Source organism: Impatiens glandulifera, chromosome 4 (genome assembly GCF_907164915.1).
Source record: "Impatiens glandulifera chromosome 4, dImpGla2.1, whole genome shotgun sequence".
NCBI lineage: Eukaryota > Viridiplantae > Streptophyta > Magnoliopsida > Ericales > Balsaminaceae > Impatiens > Impatiens glandulifera.
The window spans coordinates 60,453,320-60,480,760 of record NC_061865.1 but is presented as its reverse complement, the minus strand read 5'-3'; the positions used below and the strand labels follow the sequence as shown (position 1 = coordinate 60,480,760).

General features: G+C 27.9%; 3 protein-coding genes across 4 annotated transcripts; 1 reads left to right on the top strand and 2 right to left on the bottom strand.

Annotated features, from left to right (window-relative positions):
* Nucleotides 1-1,458: 1,458 nt before the first annotated feature.
* On the bottom strand, nucleotides 1,459-4,716 carry LOC124933555. 2 transcript variants are annotated; one of them, XM_047473971.1, is made up of 4 exons: nucleotides 4,522-4,716; nucleotides 3,663-4,433; nucleotides 2,234-2,296; nucleotides 1,459-2,152 (listed from the first exon to the last, which is right to left on the bottom strand). In XM_047473971.1, exons 1-4 carry the CDS (start codon nucleotides 4,657-4,659, stop codon nucleotides 1,814-1,816), a joined length of 1,311 nt encoding a protein of 436 aa, XP_047329927.1. In that variant the 5' UTR covers nucleotides 4,660-4,716; the 3' UTR covers nucleotides 1,459-1,813. The 2 variants fall into 2 exon arrangements, with proteins under 2 accessions (XP_047329927.1, XP_047329928.1); XM_047473972.1 differs by having other exon boundaries at nucleotides 2,234-2,269.
* A 2,119-nt stretch (nucleotides 4,717-6,835) lies between these two features.
* Nucleotides 6,836-12,740, bottom strand: LOC124933970 (protein CHROMATIN REMODELING 35-like). The gene is made up of 6 exons (XM_047474424.1): nucleotides 12,663-12,740; nucleotides 12,410-12,496; nucleotides 11,628-12,196; nucleotides 10,622-11,002; nucleotides 9,232-9,393; nucleotides 6,836-8,668 (listed from the first exon to the last, which is right to left on the bottom strand). Exons 2-6 carry the CDS (start codon nucleotides 12,489-12,491, stop codon nucleotides 6,851-6,853), a joined length of 3,012 nt encoding a protein of 1,003 aa, XP_047330380.1. The 5' UTR covers nucleotides 12,492-12,496; nucleotides 12,663-12,740; the 3' UTR covers nucleotides 6,836-6,850.
* Nucleotides 12,741-22,139: 9,399 nt separating this feature from the next.
* On the top strand, nucleotides 22,140-24,142 carry LOC124936603 (uncharacterized GPI-anchored protein At4g28100). The gene is made up of 2 exons (XM_047477116.1): nucleotides 22,140-22,925; nucleotides 23,656-24,142. The coding sequence occupies exons 1-2, from the start codon at nucleotides 22,287-22,289 to the stop codon at nucleotides 23,998-24,000; spliced, it is 984 nt and encodes a 327-aa protein (XP_047333072.1). The 5' UTR covers nucleotides 22,140-22,286; the 3' UTR covers nucleotides 24,001-24,142.
* The last annotated feature ends 3,299 nt before the right edge of the window (nucleotides 24,143-27,441 follow it).

Here is a 27,441-nt window from a genome sequence, read left to right as displayed (position 1 = left end):
TGGTAGTAGTGGGCATATTCGTGGGGTGCCTTTTATGTGATAAGCTTTTAAGGACAACTAAATAAATAAAGAATCTTTAGCTTTTTCAGCCTATGAAATCTGAATCTCTTATATTTTTATTTATATTTATATTTTTTAATCAATTAATCAGAAAAATCTATAAATATATTTTAAAAAGAATTTTGATCACTGAAATATAATTTATCATATAAAATAGATGTTTAAAACTTTATACTAATTGAAAATAATATTTCAGTTTTAGTTTTGAGAAATTGTAGTTAAGAATCTTAAGATAAACTAGTCACTATATGTGAATAAAGAGACAATCCTAGACAAGTATTTAATAAGATATATAAGTTTATAAGCAAATTCATTAAGGGTACTGTTTGAATGAAAAAAAAATAGAATTGGAAGGAACATAATTATAATTTAAATTCGTGAAGAATTGTTTTTAAGTGTCATAGAATTTGAATATTATTAATATATATATAGGATTGTTAAACTTATTATAGATAATAAATTGATCGAATGTTTTGTTTGAAAAAAATTATAGAAAGAATAAATTTTAGAATTGTTCCAGCCTAAAATGCATAAAAGAATTACAAATTTTAATTATAATTCTTAATTTTAAATAGTATAATTTAAATTTAATTCTTTGAAAATGTATGATAAGAATTGTAGCTTCTTAATTTTAAATAGTGTAATTTAACTTTAATTTCTTTTGAAATGTATGATAAGAATTTTAATGCAAAAAGAATGTGACTTGGTTGTGCATAGCTCACATGTTAGAGCAATACAATTGTAATGCGATGGAAGATGGTCATCGATTTGAATTAGATAGTCGATTTTTCTATAAATTTGACGATAACAAAGTTTTTCTTGTTCGTATTTACAACTATTTTAGGAAGAATATTTTTATGCGGTGCTAACAATTTAATAAATATCTTTTTAACTCCAAAATATTTCAGTTTATGATCCACCTATTAACTAGATATACCAAAGAAAGGTACATTTTAACAAAAATAAAAACTGAAATTAAGCCCCAATACCTATCTTAACAAAGGCAACCTAAAATAATGTAAAATTGAATCATTGTTATACATTGATAATATGACTTAAATTTAGTTTAATATATATATTTAAGCAAAGACTAGACATATGAGCAACACAAACCTTAAATTTTGTATTTATTAAGTATGTATAACTTGTTTAAATATTTTATAAAGACATTAAAATCATACAATTTAAATTTACAAGTTTTACACTATTTAAATTGATCTCAAGCAGATATTCTAAGAAAACATTATATTTTTTTGGTCATAATCTTCCCAATTCAATCTTAATACATGTAATGAAAACCAAAAGTGGGACCTTAGTTCTATTATCAAAACGAGCAACTCATTGTGGGTATAATCTCAAAAATCATATGACTAAACACAAATATAAAAGCACAAAATATAGTGAGAAAACTAATGATTTAACTAGGGAATTAAGTGACATTAGATGAATATAACAACAAACAAACATAAGGCTACTAATTATGGGTCCTAAAAGCAACAAAATGACCACATACATACTCATAAAAGACAAACATATTATTCTTAAAACAGAGTTAAGACTCCCCCTCCACAAGCTAGTAATGATCTACTACTATTACTACCTAATGTTGTTTTTTTATTCATGCTGGAAATTGCTAAAAAACACTTACATACAAATACCTGAAACAACAATGGAAGAAGAACCCTCCATTTCTCCTCCTCCTCCTCCTCGCATGGCGGTTCGGTTGGATGGATGGTTGGTTGGTTTCTCGGTTTCAGATTATTGGTCCTTGAGGAGGATATGAAGCCTGAAACTGTGATGGATAAACCGGGAAGGGAGATGGAGATGCTGCAGTATTATTAGTAGAAAAGGGGGCAGTTGAGATTGGGAAATGAGAGATTGGATTCGGAAAATGAATTTGTTCCTGGCTGCTGCTGGTGGTCAAAACCGGAGATGGCTGTGCAGAGGCGGTGGTGGTGGCAGTTGGAACTGCCTTTTGTTGTTGTACTTGAGCGAGTTGTTCTAGCTCTTGCAGGGCATCAATGGCGATTGAAGCAGTTATTGGATTCAGGTGCGGCTTCACTACATCGATTACTTCTTTCACCTTCAATTGCTGCATAAATAAATATAAATAAATGTATGCGAAAAATTGTTTTCAAAAAAACATCTATAGGGGGTAGTATATATAACTCACAATGTTTTCCAGCTTCTTTAAGAGATCACCATGTGCCTGGTGAGTTTGCAGATTTCCAACATTCTAGAATTAGATATAGACAATAATAATAAGACCAAATCAGCAACAAGAAAAATAATACATAAAAACAACAACTAGGATTTGTTATGTATATTAATTATCATTCATTAACAATGAATCCCTAGTAATTAAAAACTGAGTTATTTGGGGGATAAAAAGCCATTAAGGCTATATATTATAATGAAAAATGAGACTATTTTTATTGTATTTGAATGATACAAATTTATGAAGGGGGTGAATATAGGAGAAAATGTTATTTGACATTAAATGCAAATACCCAGATCCATCAATGCCTTATGTTTGATAATACAGATTTCAATTAAACTAAATAATTAAGTACTTATTTAAATTAAAAAGTTTATTTGATTTATTTAAAATCACTTATTACTTTTTACATTGAACTAGAAGTAAAGCTAAAATGTTAATGAATTAACTAGGTTCATTTAGAATGAGTGTAAAATAAATCAACTAATTAAATTAGTTCATTATAAGAATAAAATAATATTTAAGTATTTTCTTATTTAAATTAGTTTATTCAATAAATATTAATTAAAGCTGATACATAAACTATGAATGAATTAATTTGATAATTTAGAATGAGGGTAAAATAAACAAATTTAATCCCCAAAACAACCAAATCAAATTAAATCATTATAATGATAATAATATTTGAGTACGTGTTAGATAGAGGTGTTCATTGCTTTAATTTTCGGGTTATTCTAAGACCAATTCGAAAACCGAACCAAATTCGAATAAAACTGAATAGATTCAAATTTGATTTTTTTTAAATTAAGTTATCAAAAACAACTAAAAAAATCTAACATAAAAAATAACAATACATATGTTATTAGATCATAATTGTTATATTATTCTAATTTAATATATAATAAAATATATAATTATTTAATTATATCCAATAACTTATATAATTAAAATAAATAATAAAATAGTTTTCACGATGCATCTTCAACTCGAAAATCAAATCTAAAACATAATTTCAATTTGATTAAGTTTAAAATTCGATTAAAAAAACAAAAATAAAATTCGAATTCGGTTTATTACTTTTTAAACCAAATATTCATCGTCCTATCTTTATTTTTAAATATTAATTTAACATTTTATCAAATTAAGTTAAAATTTATATATTTTTATGAGTGATATATAGAACATGAATTTGGTTCCATGAATACACCAAATTCCCGGCTCTATATCGTTACCCTATTTTTATTTAGTTATTTTTTGTATAAACTATTTTTATATTTAAAAGTCAATATTAGATTTAATTTTAAGTTTCATAAATAACATCATCAGTAGTAAGTAATATATAGTAATAAATTCCATAAGAATCTAAAGAGTAATAGATCTGTACCTTCCTGGGCCGGCCCAATGGTTTCCCACTTAAACTCCTCCTCTTCTTCAACATTCCACCCAATGGCAATCGTCCACGTCTCTTCGCCGGAGTTATTCCTCCACCACCACCGCCGCCACCAACCACCACCTCCGAAGCTCCTCCATCATCCATAGCAGCAGGTAAAATCGCATACTTTCTCGGCCTTCCTCTCGGCCTTCCAGCCGACTGTTTCGCCACCTTCCTCGGCTTCGATCCTCTCGATCTCGATCCCAATCCAATCGACTCAATCTTTCTCGGTCGACCTCGTCCTCTTCTACTCCCATTCTCATCAATCACCGATGATGATTGACTCTTCGGTGGCCTACCACGGCCACGTTTACCTAACATAGTTGGAGTAGTCTGATGAGTAGACTCATCCTTATCCTCAAGCCCTAACGAAACAAATACCGATTCCTGAACCTGATCTCCATTAACCTGATCTCCAATAACCTGATCTCCGTTCTTAACCTTAGGAGGACGGCCAGGTCGTCTTTTCATTCCAGAATCAGAAACAACTGCAGACTCATCTCCGGTTATAGGTTGTTCAAAAACTGGAACAGATCCAGGCAATAAGTAAGAATGTTTAACCATTTCAAGCTGTCCAGTTTGCTTCATCTGCTTCAAGTAACGAGTAAGCAAAACCGCGTTATTATCCGGTAGGTTAGCGTAGGTTTGCTCTATATACTTCGCTATCGCTTGACGACTAGATCCTTCTGGTTCTCCTAAAGCAGCAATTGCAGCTGTTATCATCTGCGTATACAAATTTCATATAGAATCAAACAGTTAAACGAAATTCAGACTCCAGAGGAAGAACAACTTAAACAGTACTAAGATTTACCTCGGGATAGGGAGTATGATCGGTAGTGCCGGCGTAGGAAGGAGGAAGAACTAGGTTTCCGATCGGTTCCATGTAAGTCGCCGGCGGCTCCGGCTGACTCCAAACGATGATACCTGGATCTGTGATCGATGGATCCATGGAAGAGAAAGTGATGAAGGTTAGAGAGAGAAAGTAGAATATGATATAATTGTTTTGTGGTCCTCTTTATTATTTTTATTATTGGGATAATATTAAATATTTCTTTATTTTAATTTTTGGGATTTTTTTCTTGTATGGATAATTTATTTGGACAGTTGGATATTTGAAAATAATAATGAATACGGTCTACAAAACTGATCCAATTTTCAAAGAGTTGAATTATTTTTAAATATTTTTTTAGAAATAAGTATATAATAAATAGGAATATTATCATGTAAGGAAAATTTAACATAATAAAAAAAATAGAAAAAAGTTATTTTATTACAAAATTAATGTCTAAAAAAAAACATTTTATTAATCTATTTAAATAGTTTTTATTTTTTATATGAGACAATATTTTAAAGTAAATAAGTATAAGAATAATAGTAAAGAAATTGAAATTAATTAATTTAAATAGGTCATTGGGTTTATACATATTGAAGAAAAAATAATTATTATTAGAATTTGAGAAGAAGAAAAAAAAGAAAATATTGAATTCTAATTTTTAAGATTTGTTTTCTTCTTAAAAGTAGATGAGATTTAGTTGAATAAATATTTTATGGACTGAATATAGAATTTAGTAAATGTAATATAGATTTGGTTGAATTGATTTTGTAAATTTAAATTTATTGACTAAACCTATATATGTATTTTGCTTTTTTTATTATTAAATAGGAATTTTTGTAATTATATTAAGAATTATATGAATTACAAAATATTATTTACATGGATATATCAAACAATTTTTTTTATTAAATAAGATATTATACTATTTACAAGTTTAATTTATTCAATTGTTACTAAATAATTTTAAAATTTAAATTTAATTTACAACTGTATTTCTTTGTAATTAAAAAATATGAAAATAAAAGTTTAACTAAATATTCAAAAAGTCCATTTTATATATTTTTTTGGTAGAATGGTTTCACTAATCTACTTAGATATAGATATTAAGGTGATTAAACATTAGTGAAAGTTTTCTTAATTTTTTTTATATAACACAAACAAGAATTACTTGTATAAACAAAGTTATACTCGTTCATAAGACTTTACTCGTTAATTTTTTTTCAGCAATTGAAGTCGGAAGAAGTAGTGAAGCCGAAATAACTTTCGTCAATTACTACAAATTTTTTTTTTGATAATTTTGTGAAATAATATGGATGTTTGTTCTTGTTTTTGACTATATAGTATGAATAACCAAAAGTTAGTTAACCTATATCTATCTATATATATATTATAAAAAACTAATTAAAATAATAAAGTTTAATTTAAAATGTATTACATTTGTTAAGTTTTAGTATATAATATGAAATGTATCAAATAATGGTAAAATAAGAAGAAAATAAACAAGATTTTTTTTTTAAAAAAAAAACTATGCTTTTTTTATAACATGATTTTTAGTAAAAATCGAATCTCAAAATTTTGTTTACTTAGACAAGACTCATTGTCCGTTTATAGAGATTGACTATGGATCAAATTTAATAGATTTTTATATAATTTAATAATTGTTTAAATATCTGATCAGATACATCTAATAACTTATATTCTAACATATTTTAAATTAATTTAAAACAATTTAATCATACAAAACCAAGTAAAAAATAACAATATAACAAAAATTGTACATAACTCTAACTAATATATTTCATCATATATGCAACCCTAATCTATTGGTTTATTATATCAAAAATCTATTCGATCATATATCGTTTTGATCAAATACTCATAACTATTTGATTGATTCACGAGCAAAGATACATTTCCAATGAAAATAAATAATGTACATATGCAAAATATGACATCAAGTAAATATCTACCAAAATAGTATAAAATCAAAAAATAAACTTCACCAAAATAACATAAAAAACTCAAAATTAGATTTCATATATCAGCCTTATGAGACTCTTTTAAGCAACTACTACCATGTATCAAAATAAATTCAGGAATCCATCCTATTTAAAGCATATACAAACTCTATTTGATAAAATCAAAAAAAGTTTGAATTGCTATCACATTATTAATAATAATATTGACAAGTTTTAAGTTCTAACCCATATTTGCCTTTCAAAATAACTACCCTAATCAGAAAGGATAGTTCCTTCATCCCTTCCTTAGAACATCTTCACCTGAAAAAACAAAAAAAATAAAATAATCAAATTTTGTTTAATACTGAAAAATAAAATAAATAACCAACCAACCTTCTATACAGAGATTTAATATCTTCCATCAACTTAGGAGATTCAAGAAACTGATCGCCACAGTTCGTTATGTCCACAGTCTCCATCGCAAACTCCTGTTTACCGCCGTACTCATTCCACTCGAACCACATTTTCGCAATTGATTCCTTCATAAAACATGTCATGTGATCCTCCTCTTCCGGAGACTCAGCCGCTACCAATCTGTAAACATAAACCTTCTTCTCTTGCCCGGGCCTAAAAGCGCGCCCAATTGCTTGCCTAGTAACTGAAGGATTCAAATGAACATCCAATATAAGTATTCGAGAAGCCCCCACCAATGAAATTCCTTCCCCACAAGCCTTGATTGAACCGAAAAAAACTCTTGCGTCTGGCGAATTATTAAAGCAGTCCATCGACCATTCTCGATTTTCGGTACTCGAGTCCCCTGTTATAACAAATAATTCTTTCCCCATGCTCCAACCTTTCTCTTTAACCGCTAAACGTTCCAGACATTTTAAAGGGGGAAGATATTGGCTGAAGACTAGCAGTTTCTCGTTGGCTGATTCACATAACGAGATTAAATTCAGGAAAAACTTAGCCTTCACACCTTCTCGTAAATCAATCTTCTCCAGCAATTGATCCACTCTGACATCGTCGATATTCTGTTCTCGGTTAGACGAACTCTTCAAAAGGGTTTTCAGCTTCGGGTGGACGTAAAGAGCACTCCCATGCGAACTAATCGTAAATCTCCTAACTAAATTCCTCACGTCTTCGAGTTCGAGCTTCTGAGAAGGAGTTAGATGAAGAAAGACCGTGAAATCAATAAGCCCGGGTAATTCGTCTAGAAAATCTCCCCTATAGTAATGAAGAACGTTCCTCGTCATTTCGCGTAGGTCCTGTATGACGGTTGTCTTCCTCTTAAAGTTTTCGTCTTTCTGAAGCGCGAGCTCAACCGATTCGAAGAAGACGCTTTCCAAACCCTTGGCTTTCACGTGACGTCTGACGCTTGGGACTCGACTCAATATCCGACGGATGATGGATCTGGAAGTTTCGGTTTTCAAGAACTTTGGACGGACAAGATCGAATATATTGAAAACTTCCTTCACGTGGTTCTGATACAGTGTGCCCGAAAGTACTACCTTTCTAGGCGTTTGGATCTTTCGAAGCGAATTTAGAACGTCAGTGTTCTCATTTCTCGGAGTATGTCCCTCGTCCAAGATGAGGATTGAAGGGTAAGTTAGTAATATCTCCTGACAAGCGGCGGCCACTTTGTTTCTTTCGTCGTCGGTTACAATGGTGGAAAACTGTTTATACCCTAGAAATAGAATGCTTTTCACGCTAGCCCATTGTTTTAAGACTTCAAGCTGCTGAGTTCTTGAATCTGCTTTTACAGAATAGAAGTCGAAAAGTGGAAGATCTTCAATTTGCCATCTTTGGAATTCTTTTTTCCATGTTGTTAAGATGCCTTTGGGAAGTATGACTAATGGTCGAGCAAGAGGATATTTAGCCATGAAGCTTTGTATGAAGCTGATTATCATGAAAGTTTTTCCGGATCCTGGAGCGTGAGCCATGATACAGCCACCAGGTTCGTCTGCCATTAAATTACTCAACAGAAAATTGAACCCTTCGACTTGATGTGGCTTCATTTGCTTGCTGTGCCTTGGGTGAGCAAACATTTCGGCAACAATGAAATTCTTTCCTGAATATTTAACCCCATCATGAGTCGTTTCAATAGACTCCTTTTCTTTAGATGTCCTGGGTTCATATTTGGAAGTCCGTCCCGATCTTGAGCTCTATGTCAGGATAGAAAAATGAAACAAACAATAAATCTATGAATGAACTTCTAAATGCACGGAAAAAGAAGCTGGTATATCTACCAAGAACATAAAAATAAAAATTAAGCATTACAAAACATAGGCCTTGTTTGATGGTGGGTAATTTGAGAAAATTTTCTTTTTTGAATGAAACAGATTTATTCCAGAAATATTTGTCTGGAATAACCTGCTTACACGTCAACAATCTACTCATAAAAGCATCGACAAAATTACCCTCTATTTAATTATTATCATTATATATGTAAACCCGTCTTTTTACCTAAATAACCTACATCAAACAAAACTATATGGAAAGAACCACTTGGTTATTCAAAATATCATTTGAGTATGTTTAGCTAACAAAACATATTAGCCTGCATTAAACTGGTTCAATTTTTTCATAAGATTTTGCTATAAATACCATAGAATTTGGAAAAACAAATAAAAAAATAAAACAAAACATGAATACTACATGGTCTTAAGGAAGAACTCATTGGTTTATATATCGAAATATTAGAAAGAATAATTGTATACATTTGTACCTTTGCATATTGGTACTCAATTATGGTCTCAATTTTTCTCTGAATGACCCCACAAATGCAGCAAACATAACCAATATCATCTTTCAAGATAAAGTCATGGTCACAATCATCTCCTTCCTCTTGTACATGTTCCTCAGTTGGAGGAGGATCAACAGAAGCAACCTGAGAGAGAATATCAAATCAAAATTCTAAAACAGCAGATTTGCAAGGAAGAAATAATGGAAAAAGATGCATAGCATTTTATCTGATTTTTCCGTTATGATGCCACATTACAGAAATTATAACTCACAATATTGCCACCACCAATACTAATAAAGTTGAAGCTAAATATTAATTTATCTTCTAAACCAAGATTTTACTTCTCCAATAATAATTGTCAGGCTTGAAATATATATCATAAGCAATCCAGATGCTGCTGCTAATCCTAATCCCATTGCAATGGAAAGTGGTATAAAATCCAAATCTTAAAATGGACATTTAACTATACAAGGGAGTAACATTTTTTCCCTTTCAAGAGGCAAAAGATGAAAAAGACTAAAAGACCCAATGACATCAATGTCAAGTGATTACTATTTAATCAGTTTCATGAGAAACCTTATTCTATAAATACAAACAGCTTTAGATAGGGACAGCACATACATTGGGTTGCTTTGTTACATTTTTTTTTCAAATTGATTTAAAACAAATCTCGATACAAAATGAAGGAAAAAATAACACAATAATTGGATGATCAACAAAAAAAATAGTGTATATACTAAATGAAGCAACAACGTTATAATCTGGACCATGATCTATATAATAATCTATCATGATAAAAAAATATTATACCAAACAAAAATAAAGAAAGTTTTAACTTTGGTGATTTTCAAATGTGATAGTGATAATGACATAGATTGTGACAAATGGGCTTGTTTCTGCCTCAGTAGTTCCTAACCAGCTTAGGAAATGTTATTAGCCAGACTATAGATTGTTATAAAGAGAAAAAATCATAAGAGTGATGGTTGAATCAGCCAACAAGGTCATTCCATTCCAGACTTAAGCACACGTGTCCTAGATCTTCACCTTAAAATACTCTATATTAAACTAGGAAGGCAAAGGGCGGGTATCTGCATAGCTATCCAAACAGCTGAAAGCATTCCATGTATATTCAGAGGAAAAAATTAATTTTCCATGTGTATTCTCATGCTCATTTTCCAGTATCATATTTAACAAGAAACACGTATCAGGTGTATTTTAGTGTCATGAAACATACAACCCAGCCAAATCTGATAAATTGAAACATTTCGCCAAACTATTGCTATAGTGATGAGCCATGAAGAAACATGTATTAACAAATGATAAGAGTAACACATTCATCACATGCTATGGTGTTGTAATGTAATCAAGATACCTTTGAACATTCTAATGCAACAGTCATCTCCGTCCAAATGTGAGACAGATCTTCCTGTTCGGATTCAGATTCATCATGTTCTGCTAACTCATCATCCTCCACTCCGACATATACACCTTTATCTTTCTCTTTCTCAGCTTCATTTTCCTGAGGTTCCTCTAACTCATCATCCTCCATCCCGGCATAAACACCTTTATCTTTTTTAGACTTCTTTTTAATACTAATTGGTTTGTATTCTTCTTCAAGATTTTGGTCTACATCTTCCTTTTTGATACTTGGTCCAACATGAGAACTCTTTTCCTTAATCTTTTTGCTACTTGGTCGTGCAGTGCTCTTTTCCTGAATCTTTTTGGTATTTGATCGTGGGGGATAACTCATGTCCTGCACCAGCCGAGTAGTCAATTGTTAGAAAGAAAACAGAAAACGAGTCAATATTAAAAGGCAGAAGAATCAGAAAAAGTTCTGCATCAAAAGATATGAGAAAACTGAATGAGATTAAAATTGTCATTTTATATTCTTCATTCCATGTTTCCAATAGTCTGAATGCCAAATTGTTATCAACAACATTGACCTCCGTGTTTACTAAATTTTTTACATTAATGAAAAGTTAGACTCCCAAGTAATGAATTGTGTTTCCAAATATTCTGATTAGGAAGCAGCGAATAACAACATTATGAGGCACTTAAAACAGTTGCCGCATATTTCAGGTGTAATCTATTTTGATAATCACAAAAAAGCATAATTCCTTCCAGAAAAATCAACAGGAAGACAGGCTGCTAAATCGTTTAAAAGACCTATTGTCCTAGAAGACTGACTATTTGTTTGATGTAAATTGTTGAGTCTTGATTTACAACCATTTTGAGGGTCTTGAACATTTTTTTGGTCTCTCGAAACATTTAGTTTAGAAAAAGATAGTGACGGAGATTCCCATGTACATGTTCCAGAAAACAGGACATTATAAAGTAATTTATTCTATGAAAAGAACTTCATTAGTTTCCCAACTCACCAGATAATTCTTCATTAAAAATTCCTCAGATTTTGGCAAAGCAACCTCTTGGAATGGACAAAGGAGACGTTTATTACGATCAGGCTCAGGCTCAGGCTCAGGCTCAGGCTCTTCTTCATCAGAATCAATAATGACAAGTGGTACAATTTGTCCCTTCACATTGTTTACAGAAGGTGAAGCAACCACAACAACATCTTCATCGCCATCCAAATCTATCACATTATTAGTCTGACCAGAAGAGCTAGCTGGATTTTCCAAACTTACAATATCATTACTGTAGTACGCCACATCAACACCTTCATATTTAAGTTTAACTTCAGGATAAAGGGCATAATATTTATTCCGAAACCTAGCATTCAAAGACAGAAGTCCCTTCAATTCCTTTGTCACGCTTCCATACTCCCCAGTTTCACATTTTTCCACTACAGCTCTTACAGCAAATGGATCAGAATGTTCAATAACTTTCTCTGATACAGTTCTTGCGTTCTTCTTAGCACGTCTCTCGTATGTAAATGTACTAGGACTAATATCCGATGTTCTCACCCTCTTATGGCCAGTTAAGTTTGAGTCTGTTATACCAAAACCAAAACCAATAAATAAATCAATTTTCATTCTACTAAAAGTTGTAAGGTATACACAACACAAAACCCTATTTAAAAAATTAACAGGATTCCACAACCTTCAATAACTTGAGAATGATAATTCAGGTCAAAATCGTAACGCTTATAATCATTACAACGCATAATCAACTGAATTTAACTTATTTCCAATAAAGCATATACCGTGAGGAGTAAGTGGTTGAAACATTGGGGAAATCGGTGGAGCGTAATTGAGAGGCACGAGTTCAAGAGCCGACTCCATCATCTTCACTATAATCAAATGAAAAGGAAAACGTTAAACAATTCAACACCATAATCAATCAACTCCAAGCGTATATAGCTCAAAACCTTCCGAATCATCGAATTCTGTCGAAACCTTAAATCTGATCAAACAAATGACTATAAAATTAACAAATATGACATCTAATTGACTTACATTGCTAAACAGCTTGACAGTAAAACTACTTATGGAATCTTCCGCAGTGATGCTGTGAAAGCGCATGTGGTTAGAGAGCTTGAAAGAGAGTTTCAAAAGCAAAATAAAGCAGATTAAGAGCTAGAAATCAACTGAATAAGTATTCAAAGACGAGATATGTTCTTCTTAGGTCTATTTACCGGCAGAGGACGCCGGCGGAGGACGTCGGCGGAGGGGGTCGGCGGAAAGACGGAGGAGTCACACAAAAGAGGTGGGAGTTAGTTTTGCTAAAATATAATGAAACCCTTTATTAAAAATTTGTCTATTTTAAACAAGTTTTATGTTGTGGTTCTTTAATTTTTATAAAAAAAGAAAATTATTATTACAAAATACCTAAACTATTTTAATTTACACAGTACTAATGTATTCCGACCGTTAAGTCTAACGGTCGGAAAATTATCGATATTATCGGAATATTGAAAATACTGTACCGCATAATATTAAAAATATTAATTTTTTCGATATATTAAAAAAATGTAAGGTATAACATTATACTAAAATTATTGATACAATAAAGGTATGAAATTTTTAAAATGGATATATATTAGTATATACATAAATAAAATTGTATATATATAATATTTATAAGGTAATAAATAATGACTAATTTCATCGAGATCAAACGTAAAATGAATCAACCAAATTTAGTAAATTTATTTTTTCTCAAAACATAAAAATATATATTCTCTCTTTAAATTTAACAAATTTATTTTATTTTTTAAATAAATTTAATGTTAATTTAATTATAAAACATAATTTTAATTTTGTCTAAAGTTTTTGTATTAATTATAATTTTTTTTAAGTAATTTTTTTTTTCGGAATTAACGGTATAATATCGACACCGTATCAAAATTAAGGTATATTGAAATTAAGGTATATTTAAATCTCTTCCTATACTCCTAATAAGGTATAATATATGGATAAATGTTCCATTTTTATACTCATGTTAATAAAAGTCTATCTCATTTAATTAATACTAACATTTATTTAAATTAAAATTAAAAATTTAGTTATATTTTAATTTATAATTAAAATATATTTAAATTATAATCATAAAATAATTATAAATCAAACCCAAACAAAATTCAATTTTAACTAAAATATAATGAAACCCTTTATTAAAATTTTGTCTATTTTAAACAAGTTTTATGTTGTGGTTTTTTAATTTTTATAAAAAAAGAAAACTATTATTACAAAATACCTAAACTATTTTAATTTACACAATACTAATGTATTTATAAGTTAAGTCTAACGGTCGGAAAATTATTGATATTATCGAAATATTAAAAGTACTATACCGCATAATATTAAAATTATTGATTTTTTCAATATATTAAAAAGAATGTAAGGTATAATACTATACTAAAATTATTAATACAATACAGGTATGAAATTTCTAAAATTGATTTATTGATATATACGTAAATAAAATTATATATATATAATATTTATAAGGTAATAAATAATGACTAATTTCATTTCAGCGAGATCAAATGGTACATGAATCAACCAACGAAATTTAGTAAATTTATTTTTCCTCAAAACATAAAAGTATATATTCTCTCTTTAAATTTAACAAATTTATTTTATTTTTTAAATAAATTTAATGTTAATTTAATTATAAAACATAATTTTAATTTTGTTTAAAGTTTTTGTAATAATCATAATTTTTTTTAAGTAATACTTTTTGTTTTCGGAATTAACAGTATAATATCGATACCGTATCGAAATTAATGTATATTTAAATCTCTTCATATAAGGTATAATATGGATAAATGTTCAACCTTTATACTCGTGTTAATAAAAGTCTATCTCATTTAAATAATACTAACATTTATTTAAATTAAAACTAAAAATTTAGTTATATTTTAATTTATAATTAAAATATATTAAATTATAATCATAAAATAATTATAAATCAAACCCAAACAAAATTCAATTATAACTCAATTATTTTTTTTATAACCGTTATTCAAAATCAATATAATAGTTTAAGTAAAATAATATTTCTTAAAATAATAAATATTTAAAATATAATTCTTACTAAATAAAAAATACACGAAGATGTCAATATTTTTGGGAACGTTGAAAATAAAAAATGGAATGAGAGCACTCCAAACAATATTGGTACAAACTTGATGTCTATCATTCCAATTATGTGATTGACTATTTGAAAATAAAAGAATTGTTGAATCTTTCAAAGTAAAAAAAGATGGCATTACTATATCAAATGTTTCATTCTCCATATTCTCACAATTATCGAAAAGAATCTTGATAAAGGAATATGTAACGCATTATGTAACGGATTTGACATCTTTTAGCTCATTTGAATCTAATTTGATTTGATTTTGTTTCCTTTTATTTTTAGATTTTTAAAATTTATTTTTTAATGTTTTTTATATTCACAATATTTTTTTTAATAAAAAATTTACCTTTTATTAATATATATATATATATATATAAATATAAAGTGAAGATCCTTATAAATCAAAATATAGATCTAGTTTAACAAAAAGAAAATTTAATTATCCTCAAACAAAATAATATTTTTCAAATAAGTTAATATTATTCTCTTACCAAATAGTATGAAATTATTTTGATGAAATTATTATTATTAAAAAAAGTGTAGTAACAATATAATAAGTTTCATTCTACTAAGGTAGCTTAAATATAGCTTGAATACAAATAAGAATTTTAAGAATTTTTAAAACATTTTAGTTAATATTATTCTCTTACCAAATAGTATGAAATTATTTTGATGAAATTATTACTATTACAAAAAGTGTAGTAACAATATAATAAGTTTCATTCCACTAAGATAGCTTGAATAAAAATAATAATTTTAAGAGTTTTTAAAACATCAAATATGTGTTAGCTTCTTATATTATAATAATAATAATAAATTAAAATTTCAATTCTTAATGCAATTAAAAAAACTATGAATATTCTTATACGAATGTAAAGAATCACAGACAACAAAATAAATTTAATAAAAAAATTTATAATAATAAGTATTTTAATGTTTAATTTTTTAATAAATCACAAATAATATATTAAAATAAAAAATAGAACATCTTAAACATTACTAATATATTTTTTACCCTCACTTTAACTCATCAATGTTCAATCGACTTCTCATCTCGTGACCTTAAAACACTCACCAACCATCTCATTTCACATTTAATTACCAATTCAAATCAGACTTCTCATCTCGTGACATTAACTTTCACTTCGGTCAAACAACTAATTTCTCGCATATATTAACCATCAATATCTTTTTACCTTACTTTCACTTCGACTAATTAAAAATCATCTCATTCCATATTTATCCACCAATCACAATCGACCTATATTCTCTCGAAGACCTTAATTTTAATTCATCAAACAACTCATATTCTCACATTTTTATAATATACAACCCGACATTCTTATCCTCACTTCGGCTAACCATACATCTAATTCCACATTTATCTACCTTAATTGACCTCTCACCTTATTTTCACTTTGACTAATTAACCATCTCATTCCATATTTATCCACCAATTCACAATTGACCTCTCATTTTGAGACTTTGCTTTCACTCGTCAAACAACTCATCTCCTGACATATTTTACAATATATAACTCGACCTTTTTTATCCTCAATTCACTTCATTTGTGACCTAATAATCAACATTCTACTATCTCATTCGACATTTATCCACCCTAATAATCGATCTCTCATATGTGACCTTACACTTTCACTGAAGTTAAATCAACCATCTTTAACATCAAACGATATCTTTTACTACTTTGGTCACCAATTCCCAACTTACCTTTTATCTCGTGACCATCTCTTCACATATTTTACAATATATAACATGACTCTTCACATATTTTACAATATATAACATGACTTTTTTTATCCTCACTTCGGATAACTAAGCATTTCATTACACATTTATCCACACCCTAATCAACCTTTCATATTGTGTGACCTTACACAATTTCATTTAGGTGAAATTAACCATCTTCAATGTTATCAATCTTTTTTTATCCTTACTTTGACTCATCAATTCCTCAATTGACCTCTCACAGTGTGACCTTACTTCGATTAATCAAAACCATCACATTCCATATTTTTATCCCACTAATTGCAATCGACCTCCATATTAACGGGATTTGAACCATGGTCTCCATTATGTAGCATTAACATTTCAACCACTAGACTACTTAATATTATTGATTTATATTTATAATTTTGTGTATACATATATAACTTATATGGGGAAATTTGACGAAATGACCCTAAAAAGAGTCTTGCGTATATATTTAATTGCGCAAATGACCATTTCAAAATATTCTAACGAAATTATCCCCACCGTGTAACGCGAAGGGCAGGATCGTCACACGAAGGGAAAGCCTGTGAAATTACCCTCGTCGCGTAACGCAAAGGGCATGATCGTCACGTGAAGGGCACGATCATTCTGGACTTTTCACAGGTTTTTCCTTTGCGAGACGATTTTGCCCTTCACGTTACGTGACAGGGGTATTTTGTCAAAATATTTTAAAATGATCATTTGTGCAATTAAATTTATGCGCTAGTCACCCGCGCATTTAAGGAATTTTTAAGGTCATTTCGTCAAATTTCCCTTTATATGACTAACAATTAAAAATTATATATATATAATAAATATTTAATAAATACTTATTATTTTAATATATTTAAATTAAATATTTATTTTTAAAATTTATTAATTTTTTTACTATAATTTATTATTTATATATATATATATATAATAATGAATTATTATTATATTATTAAAGTTTATTTTTTATTATTATTTTAAATAAATGTTAAATTATTAATTTTATTTATTTAAATTTATTATTAAAATAAATATAAAGAAATATGTCTATTTTTTTTAATTAATTAAATTCTCTTTTTCACCGTTAATGTTTATTATATATATATATATATATATATATATATATATATATATATATATATATATATATAATTAAAAAGTTGGTTAAAAATTTATAATTTATTCAGTTAGGTTACAACTTCATAACATTTTTAATTAAAGATTGTTTTTAAAATTTATTAATTTTTTTCACTAAGATTTATTATATGAATGAATTATTATTATACTATTAACGTTGATTTTTATTATTAATTTAAATATATTTTAATTTATTAATTTTATTTATTTAACCGACTATCCCATCTCATTTTATATTTATCTATCATAATCGGACATCTCATACCTATGATCTTAAACTTAAACTTTTACTCTATTACATTACCAATCTCTTTTACCCTCACTTTGACACACCAATTCCCATCTCATTCTATATTTTTATCCGCCTCAATTGACCCAGTCAACCTCTCATCATGTGTCATACTCACACTAACCAACTATCTCATGTCAAATACAACTATCTCTCATCTCCTCACTTCGATAAATTAATGTTTTTATTTCACATATTAACCATCAACATTATGTAGCATTAACGTTTATATATATAATTTATATGACTAACAATTAAAATATATATATATATATAATATTTATATTTTTAAATATTTAATAAATATTTATTATTTTAATATATTTAAATTAAATATATATTTTTTAAATTTATTAAATTTTTTTACTACAGTTTATTATTTATATATATATATATATATATATATATAAAGATTTATTATATAAATGATATATATATATATCGAACTTGTATGGTTAGGTTGTAAGTTCGAAACATACATATAATCTTTTTAATTTTAAGTTTATAGATGAGTCAATCCAAAATCTGACTTAAATATCCATTTACTCTCATATATATTTCCAAAGAGAAAAGATTAGGTGAGGGAATGACTTGGCATAATCTTATTCGCTGAAAAAATCAAATAATTTCTCTCTTTTCTCTCTTTCCTCCCACTTTTACATTTTCTAACCAATGAAGGTGATGCCAAATCATTCCCTCACCAAATTTCCTCACCAAATTCCCTCTCTCTATCACTTCTCATATCCAAATTAACCATAGTTCTCGACCCGACAATCCGAATAATTTGAATTAAATATTATTATATATATATTAGTTTAAAAAGTTGAACTTATATTGTTAAGAATGTCACACGTTCATCAAATTTGATATAGAATTTAAAATATAAAGTTTTATTTGTCTAGTTGGTTAATGATTGTACTTATTTGGTTAGGTTGGAAGTTCAAAACATAACTTATAACATTTTAATTTTATTTTTAACCGTTTTAAATTTATGGGCGAGTAACCCACAATCCGACTCAAATGTCCATTTACTCTCATATATACATCAAAATTAACTACAATTCTCGACCCGACAATCTGGACACTTTGAAATTAAGCATTATATATATATATTAGTTAGTTAAAAAGTTGAACTTATACCGTTAAAAATGTCCCGCGTTAATCAAATTTTGTATTGAATTTAAAATATAAAGTTTTATTAATCTAGTTGGTTAAATGATTGTATTTGTTTTTCTTAGGTTCCAAGTTTGAAACATACCTATAACATTTTTATTTTAATTTTTAACGGTTTTAAATATATGAGTGGGTCAACCCACAATCCGGCTCAAGTATTCATTTATTATATATATATATATATATATATATATATATATATATATCTCCAAATTAATCACAGTTTTCAAACCGTTAATCCGAACACTTTAAAATTAAACATTATTATATAATAGATATCATAATGTTAATATTTTGTTTGAATGTAGTAATTTTAAGAATTATCAACCCACTATTCAGGACTAGTTAAATTTAATAAAATGTTAATTATCTAGAAAATAAATTCAATAAAAAATTTAATAATGAGATGTTAATATTAGAACCTTTAAATAACTAATTACCTTTGAATGTATAAAATATTTTATTTTATTTTAATTAAATTTTGTTTGACTTATATGAGTTGAATATTTTTTTTTTTTGACAAAATTATTGTTTTTTTAGATTATTATCCAAATTATCTTTAAAGATTATTATCCAAATTACTTTTTTCAAGATGATGTAGATTATAATATGACTTTTTACTTTATTTGTTATAAAAATATTTTCAAAATTATGATTCAAATTACAGTATAATCTTATATTTATTTACTATAAAAAGTATTTTCAAAATCATAATTCATATTATTTGTTAGATCATAAATAAAATTATTTATTTAATTTTGTGATTTTTTTCAAACATATTTAATACAGATTTTATGAATCATAATTGAGATCATAAATATGATAACAAATATGTTGAATAAATTTTATGAATGTTATAAATGTGATTATATATTACATTACTTTATATATTGTTAGAAAATATAAAATCATATTTATTTTTGAAAATGATATATATTTGGAATTATATTATCCTATTTGAAAATATCTTTTATTTTATTTTTTTGTTCATAAATAATTTTATAAATTTGCTTATAATCAAGTTTATTTTTCATATCTTCTCCAAATCAAATTCATTTCATTGTCATTTTAAAATCTAACCCATATACAAATTTATTAAGATATTGATTTTTCCATATCATTACAAAACTTCTTAATTTTTAATTATTTTTAAATATTGAATTTTATATGAATAAAGTTGTCTTCTAATGTGACATGATTCAAAAATGTTTTCTAACACTAGAACAATCAAAATATTGTTAAGCATTGTAATGATGAAGCAAATCTTGATCTTAACATTCAATTAACAAGAAATCTTAACATTCTTGATCTAACATATGCTCTTATCAAAGGATTTTAAATTATCTTTATCTAGGGGTTTCATTTAAAACAATGCTAATATATTGAATTAAAGTAACAAAAAAAACCATAAGATATTTGTCGAAAGATCGGTGAAAATCAAATATTTAACCATACTTGTGCATGTCGGTCACAAACTTTGTTCAAATTTCACGGATGGGATAGAATCGTAAACACAAATGAATTGCAAACGATGAGGGAATGTATGGTCACTACCATCGCCATACAACGATCACTTTCGCCGATATTTTAGAAGAGCTGGTTTTTGGAAGCTAGAAATGGTGCCAAGTTAAAGTGGGGGCACTATTCTATTGAGTACAAAAATCCAAAGTGAAGCCCATTTCAAAGGGTCACGTGATTGTGCCTCAACCATCACATTCACATGAAATGTTAAAAAATATATGAACTCATGTAATTAGCAACTAATAAGTGCAGAGAAAGTAGGTGATATTTTCCTAGCTAATTAAGGTCATAGTAATGAATTGTTCACAAATATTAGAGTTATAAAAATATTGAAAGAAAATCTTAGACAAAAAATTATCTACAAAATAAAAAATAAAAAATAGGACAACGGATTAAGTATGTAACCCGCAAACACACTCAACTAAGCACAGAACTTGCCGTCTGACGGGCCCGTTAGTTTTGTCACAATTGATTGAAAAAACTAATAAAACTTTAATCCTAACATTAAATTTTGAACCCTAGTTAGAAATGTTCATTGGTTTAAAGGAAATCGATACAAATTGTATCTAAAGTTTGGAAAACAAATCGATAGATAATCAAGTCTAAATCCAAACATATTTCCAAAGCAAAATAAACTGAATTCATAATATTAAACACAATAAATGTGATGGAACACCACATAATCTTGAAGTCTAACAACAACTATCAACCTAGCCTAAGTCCTACTAAGGATTGGATTTATATAAGAGTTTTATTATGCTTAAGCCCAACTAAAATAGAAAATTGTATTTATACTAAACCTTGATGTGTCCAAATTTTGAAAAATTAATATTCTTAAGGTCCATAACTCTAATTTATGATTTTGGTATATAGAAATTCGAAAAAAAAATACATTGAATTAAAAAAAAAAAAAAAAAAAGACAAATGAGAATAACTTGTGAAACAATTTTCACAATTGTGACAATAAATGAATAACATCACGAAACAATCTAGATAAAACTAAATGAACAATACCGCAAAGAGGGAGTGAAATTTCTAACCCTAATTTTTCTTGAAACAGCTATGCAGATGGATCTTGCTAACCCTAGATTCAATTTAAATTAAAGTGTCTTAATAATCTAATATTTCTCTCTTATAAGTTTGTTTGTTCCTTTATCCTACATTATATTATACAAAAATTAACTAAATTGATATAGAAACAAATATAATGATTTCCAAATCATTCAAACACTAATCCTTTACCTAATCATTTCCAACACTACTTATCATCAAATAAATTCAAACACTTTGAAAAATGAATGATTTTTTATACTTCTTATAACATATGTAATAACTTGTTTTTGTTTATGATAAACTATTTTATCTTAGTAAAAGCCAAAACTTATCCAATACCCAAAAACAATTCTCCACCCAACAGTTATTTTGATTATTTGCCATATTTGTGGCTCCACCACCATTGTCTTCCTCAATGATTCATTCAATATCTTCTTTTTCTCTCTCACACACAAACACACATACAAAACCAGAGACCAGTCTTGCCCATTAAGCCAAACCCAAATTGCAGTCCTTTTGCATTGTAAAGCTTGAATCTTTCTCTCTGTATTTTAAACACACAGCTATGGTCGCAATCGCAATCGCAAACGCCATCACACTCATCACTCTATTCTCACTATTAACAACCCAATCGGCATTAACCCATCAAACCCAAGTCCAATCTCTACTGATTTCATCTCCTCCGGCGACAATTCCAGCTTTTCCAGAACAATCCGACGCATCCGGCTGCCGTCTTGATCTTCCCGGCGAGTTATTCCGTGGAGTGAAATCAGCTTGTAGTGTTGGAAAAGGAAAAACAGAATCCGACCGGTCGAGTTTATCTCGACGGGTACGATGTTGTCCGGTTCTTGCTGCTTGGGTTTACGCTGCTTATTCAGAAACTGCATTGGGTAGGGCGGGAAGAGCTCCTCAGACGGCGGCGTTTGATCTTCCTATGTTGCCGGATGATTCTGAGACTTGTTTGGATGGACTTCAGAATGCTTTGAATAATAGAGGTATTGATTTGGTTAAACCAAATGAGACTTGCGATTTGGTTTATTGTTTTTGTGGAATTAGATTGCATCCTTTTAGCTGCCCGGAAGTATTTAGGGTTTCGGAGAATGGGAAATTGGTTGGAGATGAAAGAGTTGTGAAATTGGAGAAGGATTGTTTGGGGAATTTGGGTCTTGCTGGATGTTCAAAATGCTTGCAGACTCTTCATCTGGTAATTATTTCATCTTTTTTTTAATAGATTTTTAAATGATAATTTGAGTTTAAGATACAAATTAGGGTTTTCAGGGTGTGGATTGAGAATTCATTCAAGAACAATGAAGAAGATGATTCCATTAAGAAAAGTCTGGTTTTTTTCTTTTAGCTTTATCGACTGCAAAACTCACATGCTCTCCACTAGAGCTTGTTTGATCTTGGTTTTATTTTTTTCTTTTCTAAAAAAACCTGTTTCATTAAAAATGAGAAAAAACCCATTTTTTGGTTGATTAAGCACCAAAATACCCTTAATTTTTTTTTCTATAAATTAATTTTAAATAATTAAATAAAGGGTATTTTTGGTATTTTAGTAAATAAAAATAATATTTAAATGAATGAAATGATTATTATATTTTAAAGACTTGTTTGGTTATAAATTATTTCAAAAAGTTTTCTTCTAAATTGTCAAGTTATGAAGAAGTGAATTAGTTAAAAATCTTAATCAACTCAAAACAACAAATACTAATTTGTTATTCAAACATGTTTTGATGGGGCATGTATTTTTTTTCTTTTGATAATAATTAGATTAATATATATATATATATATATAGTTTAATACTTTACCATTTGAATTTGGGTATGTTACTAGTAGTTACACTAATGTAAAAAGCCTTTAAGTTTGATATTATAAGGTCAATTTTTATGCAATAGGCCTTAAAAAATTATTGATTTGAGTGTTTTGATTGCAGTTTAACGAGAAGAAGAGCAAGAACATGAGTAGTATCGAGGATCGATCAAGCAAAATGCACACAAAGGATTGTAAACTAATGGGTCTAACTTGGCTTCTAGCCAAGGACAGACCCGCATACATCCATACAGTTTCAGCAGTCCTCAGAGCCATGATGATGAGCACCAATGGCTCGGATCCTCGCACATGTAGTGTAAGCAGTTACGGAATGCCTCTGGCCGTTGATTCATCAGAAATCAGCGGTCAGCCTTCCGTAACAGCTTATTCTTCACTTGCACTAATCTATGCCTTATCAATATCTTTCCTATATATACTACTTGTTAATAATAGGTATATGATCTCATGAGAGATCTCTACCACATTCTCTTGTTAAAACATTGTAGTTTATTAAGTATTTTTTTTGGTTTTTCAAATTTATTATTTTCAGTGCCACTGACATATCCACCCCCTTTGTATGATCTAATTTTTATGTATAATTGATTGTTTTAGACAAGGGTAGTTTGGTAAAATTGTTTAAGGGTAGTTTAGTTAGTGTTAACTGGTGAAATGTCAACATCTGGCTTTGGTGGTGCCAGTAGAAGGGCCATGATGAAATAACTCAAACAAAGCAAGTGGGAGCCAAATGAGCAATAATGGGCATCATGTGGGCAAAAGTAGGGTCCAATTTCAATCCAATAATAATGTACAAAACCATTTGTCTCTATTTGCCACATAATTATATATAGAACAAACAAATCAAGGACACAACTTTGGTAATTTGGTCATCAATTCAACCAAATTTAAATGTTAGTCAATTTATATCCCTCTCTCCATAAAGGAATCCTAGAGCTTTCCTTTTCATTTTTTATTCTTTTTTATTTTTTTAAAATTGTAATGAAATCTCATCAAATCACGGTTAACATGAAAATCCCATCTAACCATTGGTAAAAATATAATCACTTAGTAGTTTGAGTAATGAGATGTGAAACTCAAAATGAGAGATGAGGATGGTATCATTCAAAACAATTAAAAAAAAATCACCAAAATGTATGTGGGATGTAATCACGAATTCAAGAAAAAAAATTGGGGTGAACTTAATTTTTTTTTGGAAAAAAATGTGAATGAAATAGGTATATCAAGTATGATTTTGTTGATATTTTAGAATTAGAAAAATAAATAGTTAATTAAATTAAAAAATTAAAAGAATATGTCACATTTTTAATATAACTTTTTTTCGGGCTTGAGTCTACTTTAACTCTAACCTAGTTTCGTCTCGACCTAGTGTCTAGTGCACTTAACCGACTTTCAGAATCAATCTAAAAAGAATAATAGTTACAATAATTAAATTTATGATCTAAATCATTCTAATAAGTAGATTAATCAACTAATATCTGTTAATTTTGTATAATCTTTGTATATCTCAAATTTTTGTTTTAAAACACAAAAGTATATAAAAACAAATTAACAAGTAGCTTAGTACATTTCAAATTTGGTTTTGAACAACTAAAAGTATAAGTTTATTTGAAAATATTAATTTATATTTAATAATATTTTTAAATATATCTTAATTATATATATTACAAAATTAATAATATATTTTTTTAAATTAAAATCCAATCAAGCTCCACCATAATTGCAAATGAGATTGCACTAAATCATTATTCAACTTAAAAAAGTAATAATAATAATAATAAAACAAAATCACTTTTATATTATTCCGCTTTAATGAGAGTGAAAGGATTGGCATCTCCTTCTGTTTGTTTTCCACGTAAGCAAAAAGTCTTTTGGGCCGAAAGCCTCGTAAGTAATCTGCAAAATCTGATAAGCCCATTGAAGGTTTATTTTTTATACAATAATTGGGCCTTAATGAAGTAACCGGGCCTTAAAGTTGAGATTATCTATTATCCAGTACTAAACTTGAAGACTTTTACTTACGTATAACAAATTACATTTGAAAACATTATTTCAAATTCAAATTTTTATTTTTATTTTTGTAGTAGAGAGCTAATATGAGACTCACATTTATTATCCTCCACTTTCATTCAAAAAACGCATTTAGATACGTGACATTTGTTAATTTAGATAAACACTTTCCACCTGACCAACATAGAGTGTCAATTTTGTTTTATTATTACAATTAATTTTCAAACATTTATATTTTTGGATTAATCTAGATAAAAAAAATACTTTTATTTTTATATAAAAGAGTAAGTTTGGTAATCTTAGAATTGACAATGGAATTGGAATTGGAATTGGAATTGGAATTGGAATTGGAATTGGAATTGGAATTGGAATTGGAATTGGAATTGGAATTGGAATTGGAATTGGTCGAATTTCAATTTTTAGGTTTAGTAGACCTTACCAATTAAAATTATATTTGATTACATGGTGTAATTTTATAATTCTTATTTTTTTTAGTTCGGAATTGTAATTTTAATTTTTTCTATATTTTTTAAACAGAAGAACTTATTATTTTATCAGTTAAAACACGATTAACGTTTTCGATCGATATTATTTTTTGAATTTAGGATATTAAAATATCGAACTTATTTTTTTTCTTTTTAATTTAGTAAGATAATATTTTGAACTTATATATTTATTTTAATTGTGAAACCGATATTTTATTTTTGAATTTAGGAAATTAAAATATCGAAAACCTGTCGAACAACTTTTTTTTAATGAGAATCTAAACTTAAACAAAACTTGACACTTGAGCTATCTCAATCGGTTGTGTCAAATTAATATTTTAATAAAATAAATATATAATATATATTAAAGTTATTTGTATTATATTTTTTTAACATAAATTTGTAATTTAATATCAATTCTCATGAAATTAAAATTATTCAAATGTCAATTCTAATTTCAATTTCACTCATCTAAACATGTTCTAAACCTTTTTCAAACATTCTCTAAACCTTTTTAATTTGTGAGTTATTAAGAATTATTTTCGAATAATATTGTTTGGCTTTTTATAATTGAAAAAAAAAAGTGAGTTAATTAAGTTATTTGGATAAAAATAAATTTAAACTTATATGATATATGATAAATTTTTTAATAGAAAATTTATTAGATGTGAGTTGCCAAGAATTATAAGATGGAATGAGTTATTTTGATTAATTTTAAATAAATTATTAAAATACCTAAACAATCAACAACCTAGAAAAATAGCCCTCGAACTATTCAAAAATCAGCATATTCATAATCTCCAATTTAATTTGATACCATAAAAAACTCAAAGCTTTAAACCCTATCACCAAGATAACTCAAGCTCGATATTGTTTAATATATTTTTGATAGCATTTCTATATTTAATCATAAAATTAAAAGAAGAAAAATTGCACATGTTTTTATGATACTAACAAGAAAACTAATTTATAAGACGAAATTAAAGATAGAGAAATGACGGGTTATGTGACAGATAGAGAGTGAGCACAAAAGATTTCGAGCATAATATCGATGCAAGAAAGACCATATGTGCTCACTCTCTTCTGTCACCTAAACCCTAATTACCATTGATTCCAAAGTTTACCTATCACACAAAGTTGATGTACTTCCATTGTTAGCTAGTTCAATATCACCTAACTATATATGGTGTATATGAGTTTAAGAAGTTGATGTGTGTTCCATTTATATATAGTCCCATCTTTAATGCTTAGAATATTCCACAAATTATTTTCTTTTTTCATTTTACAATCGTACATCGTAATATGATAAACTACTTTTTAAATCATTTTACACTGACTAAATCAAAACACAAAATATTTATTTCAAATTCAAATACTATTTAAAATCGTTCAAAAAAAAA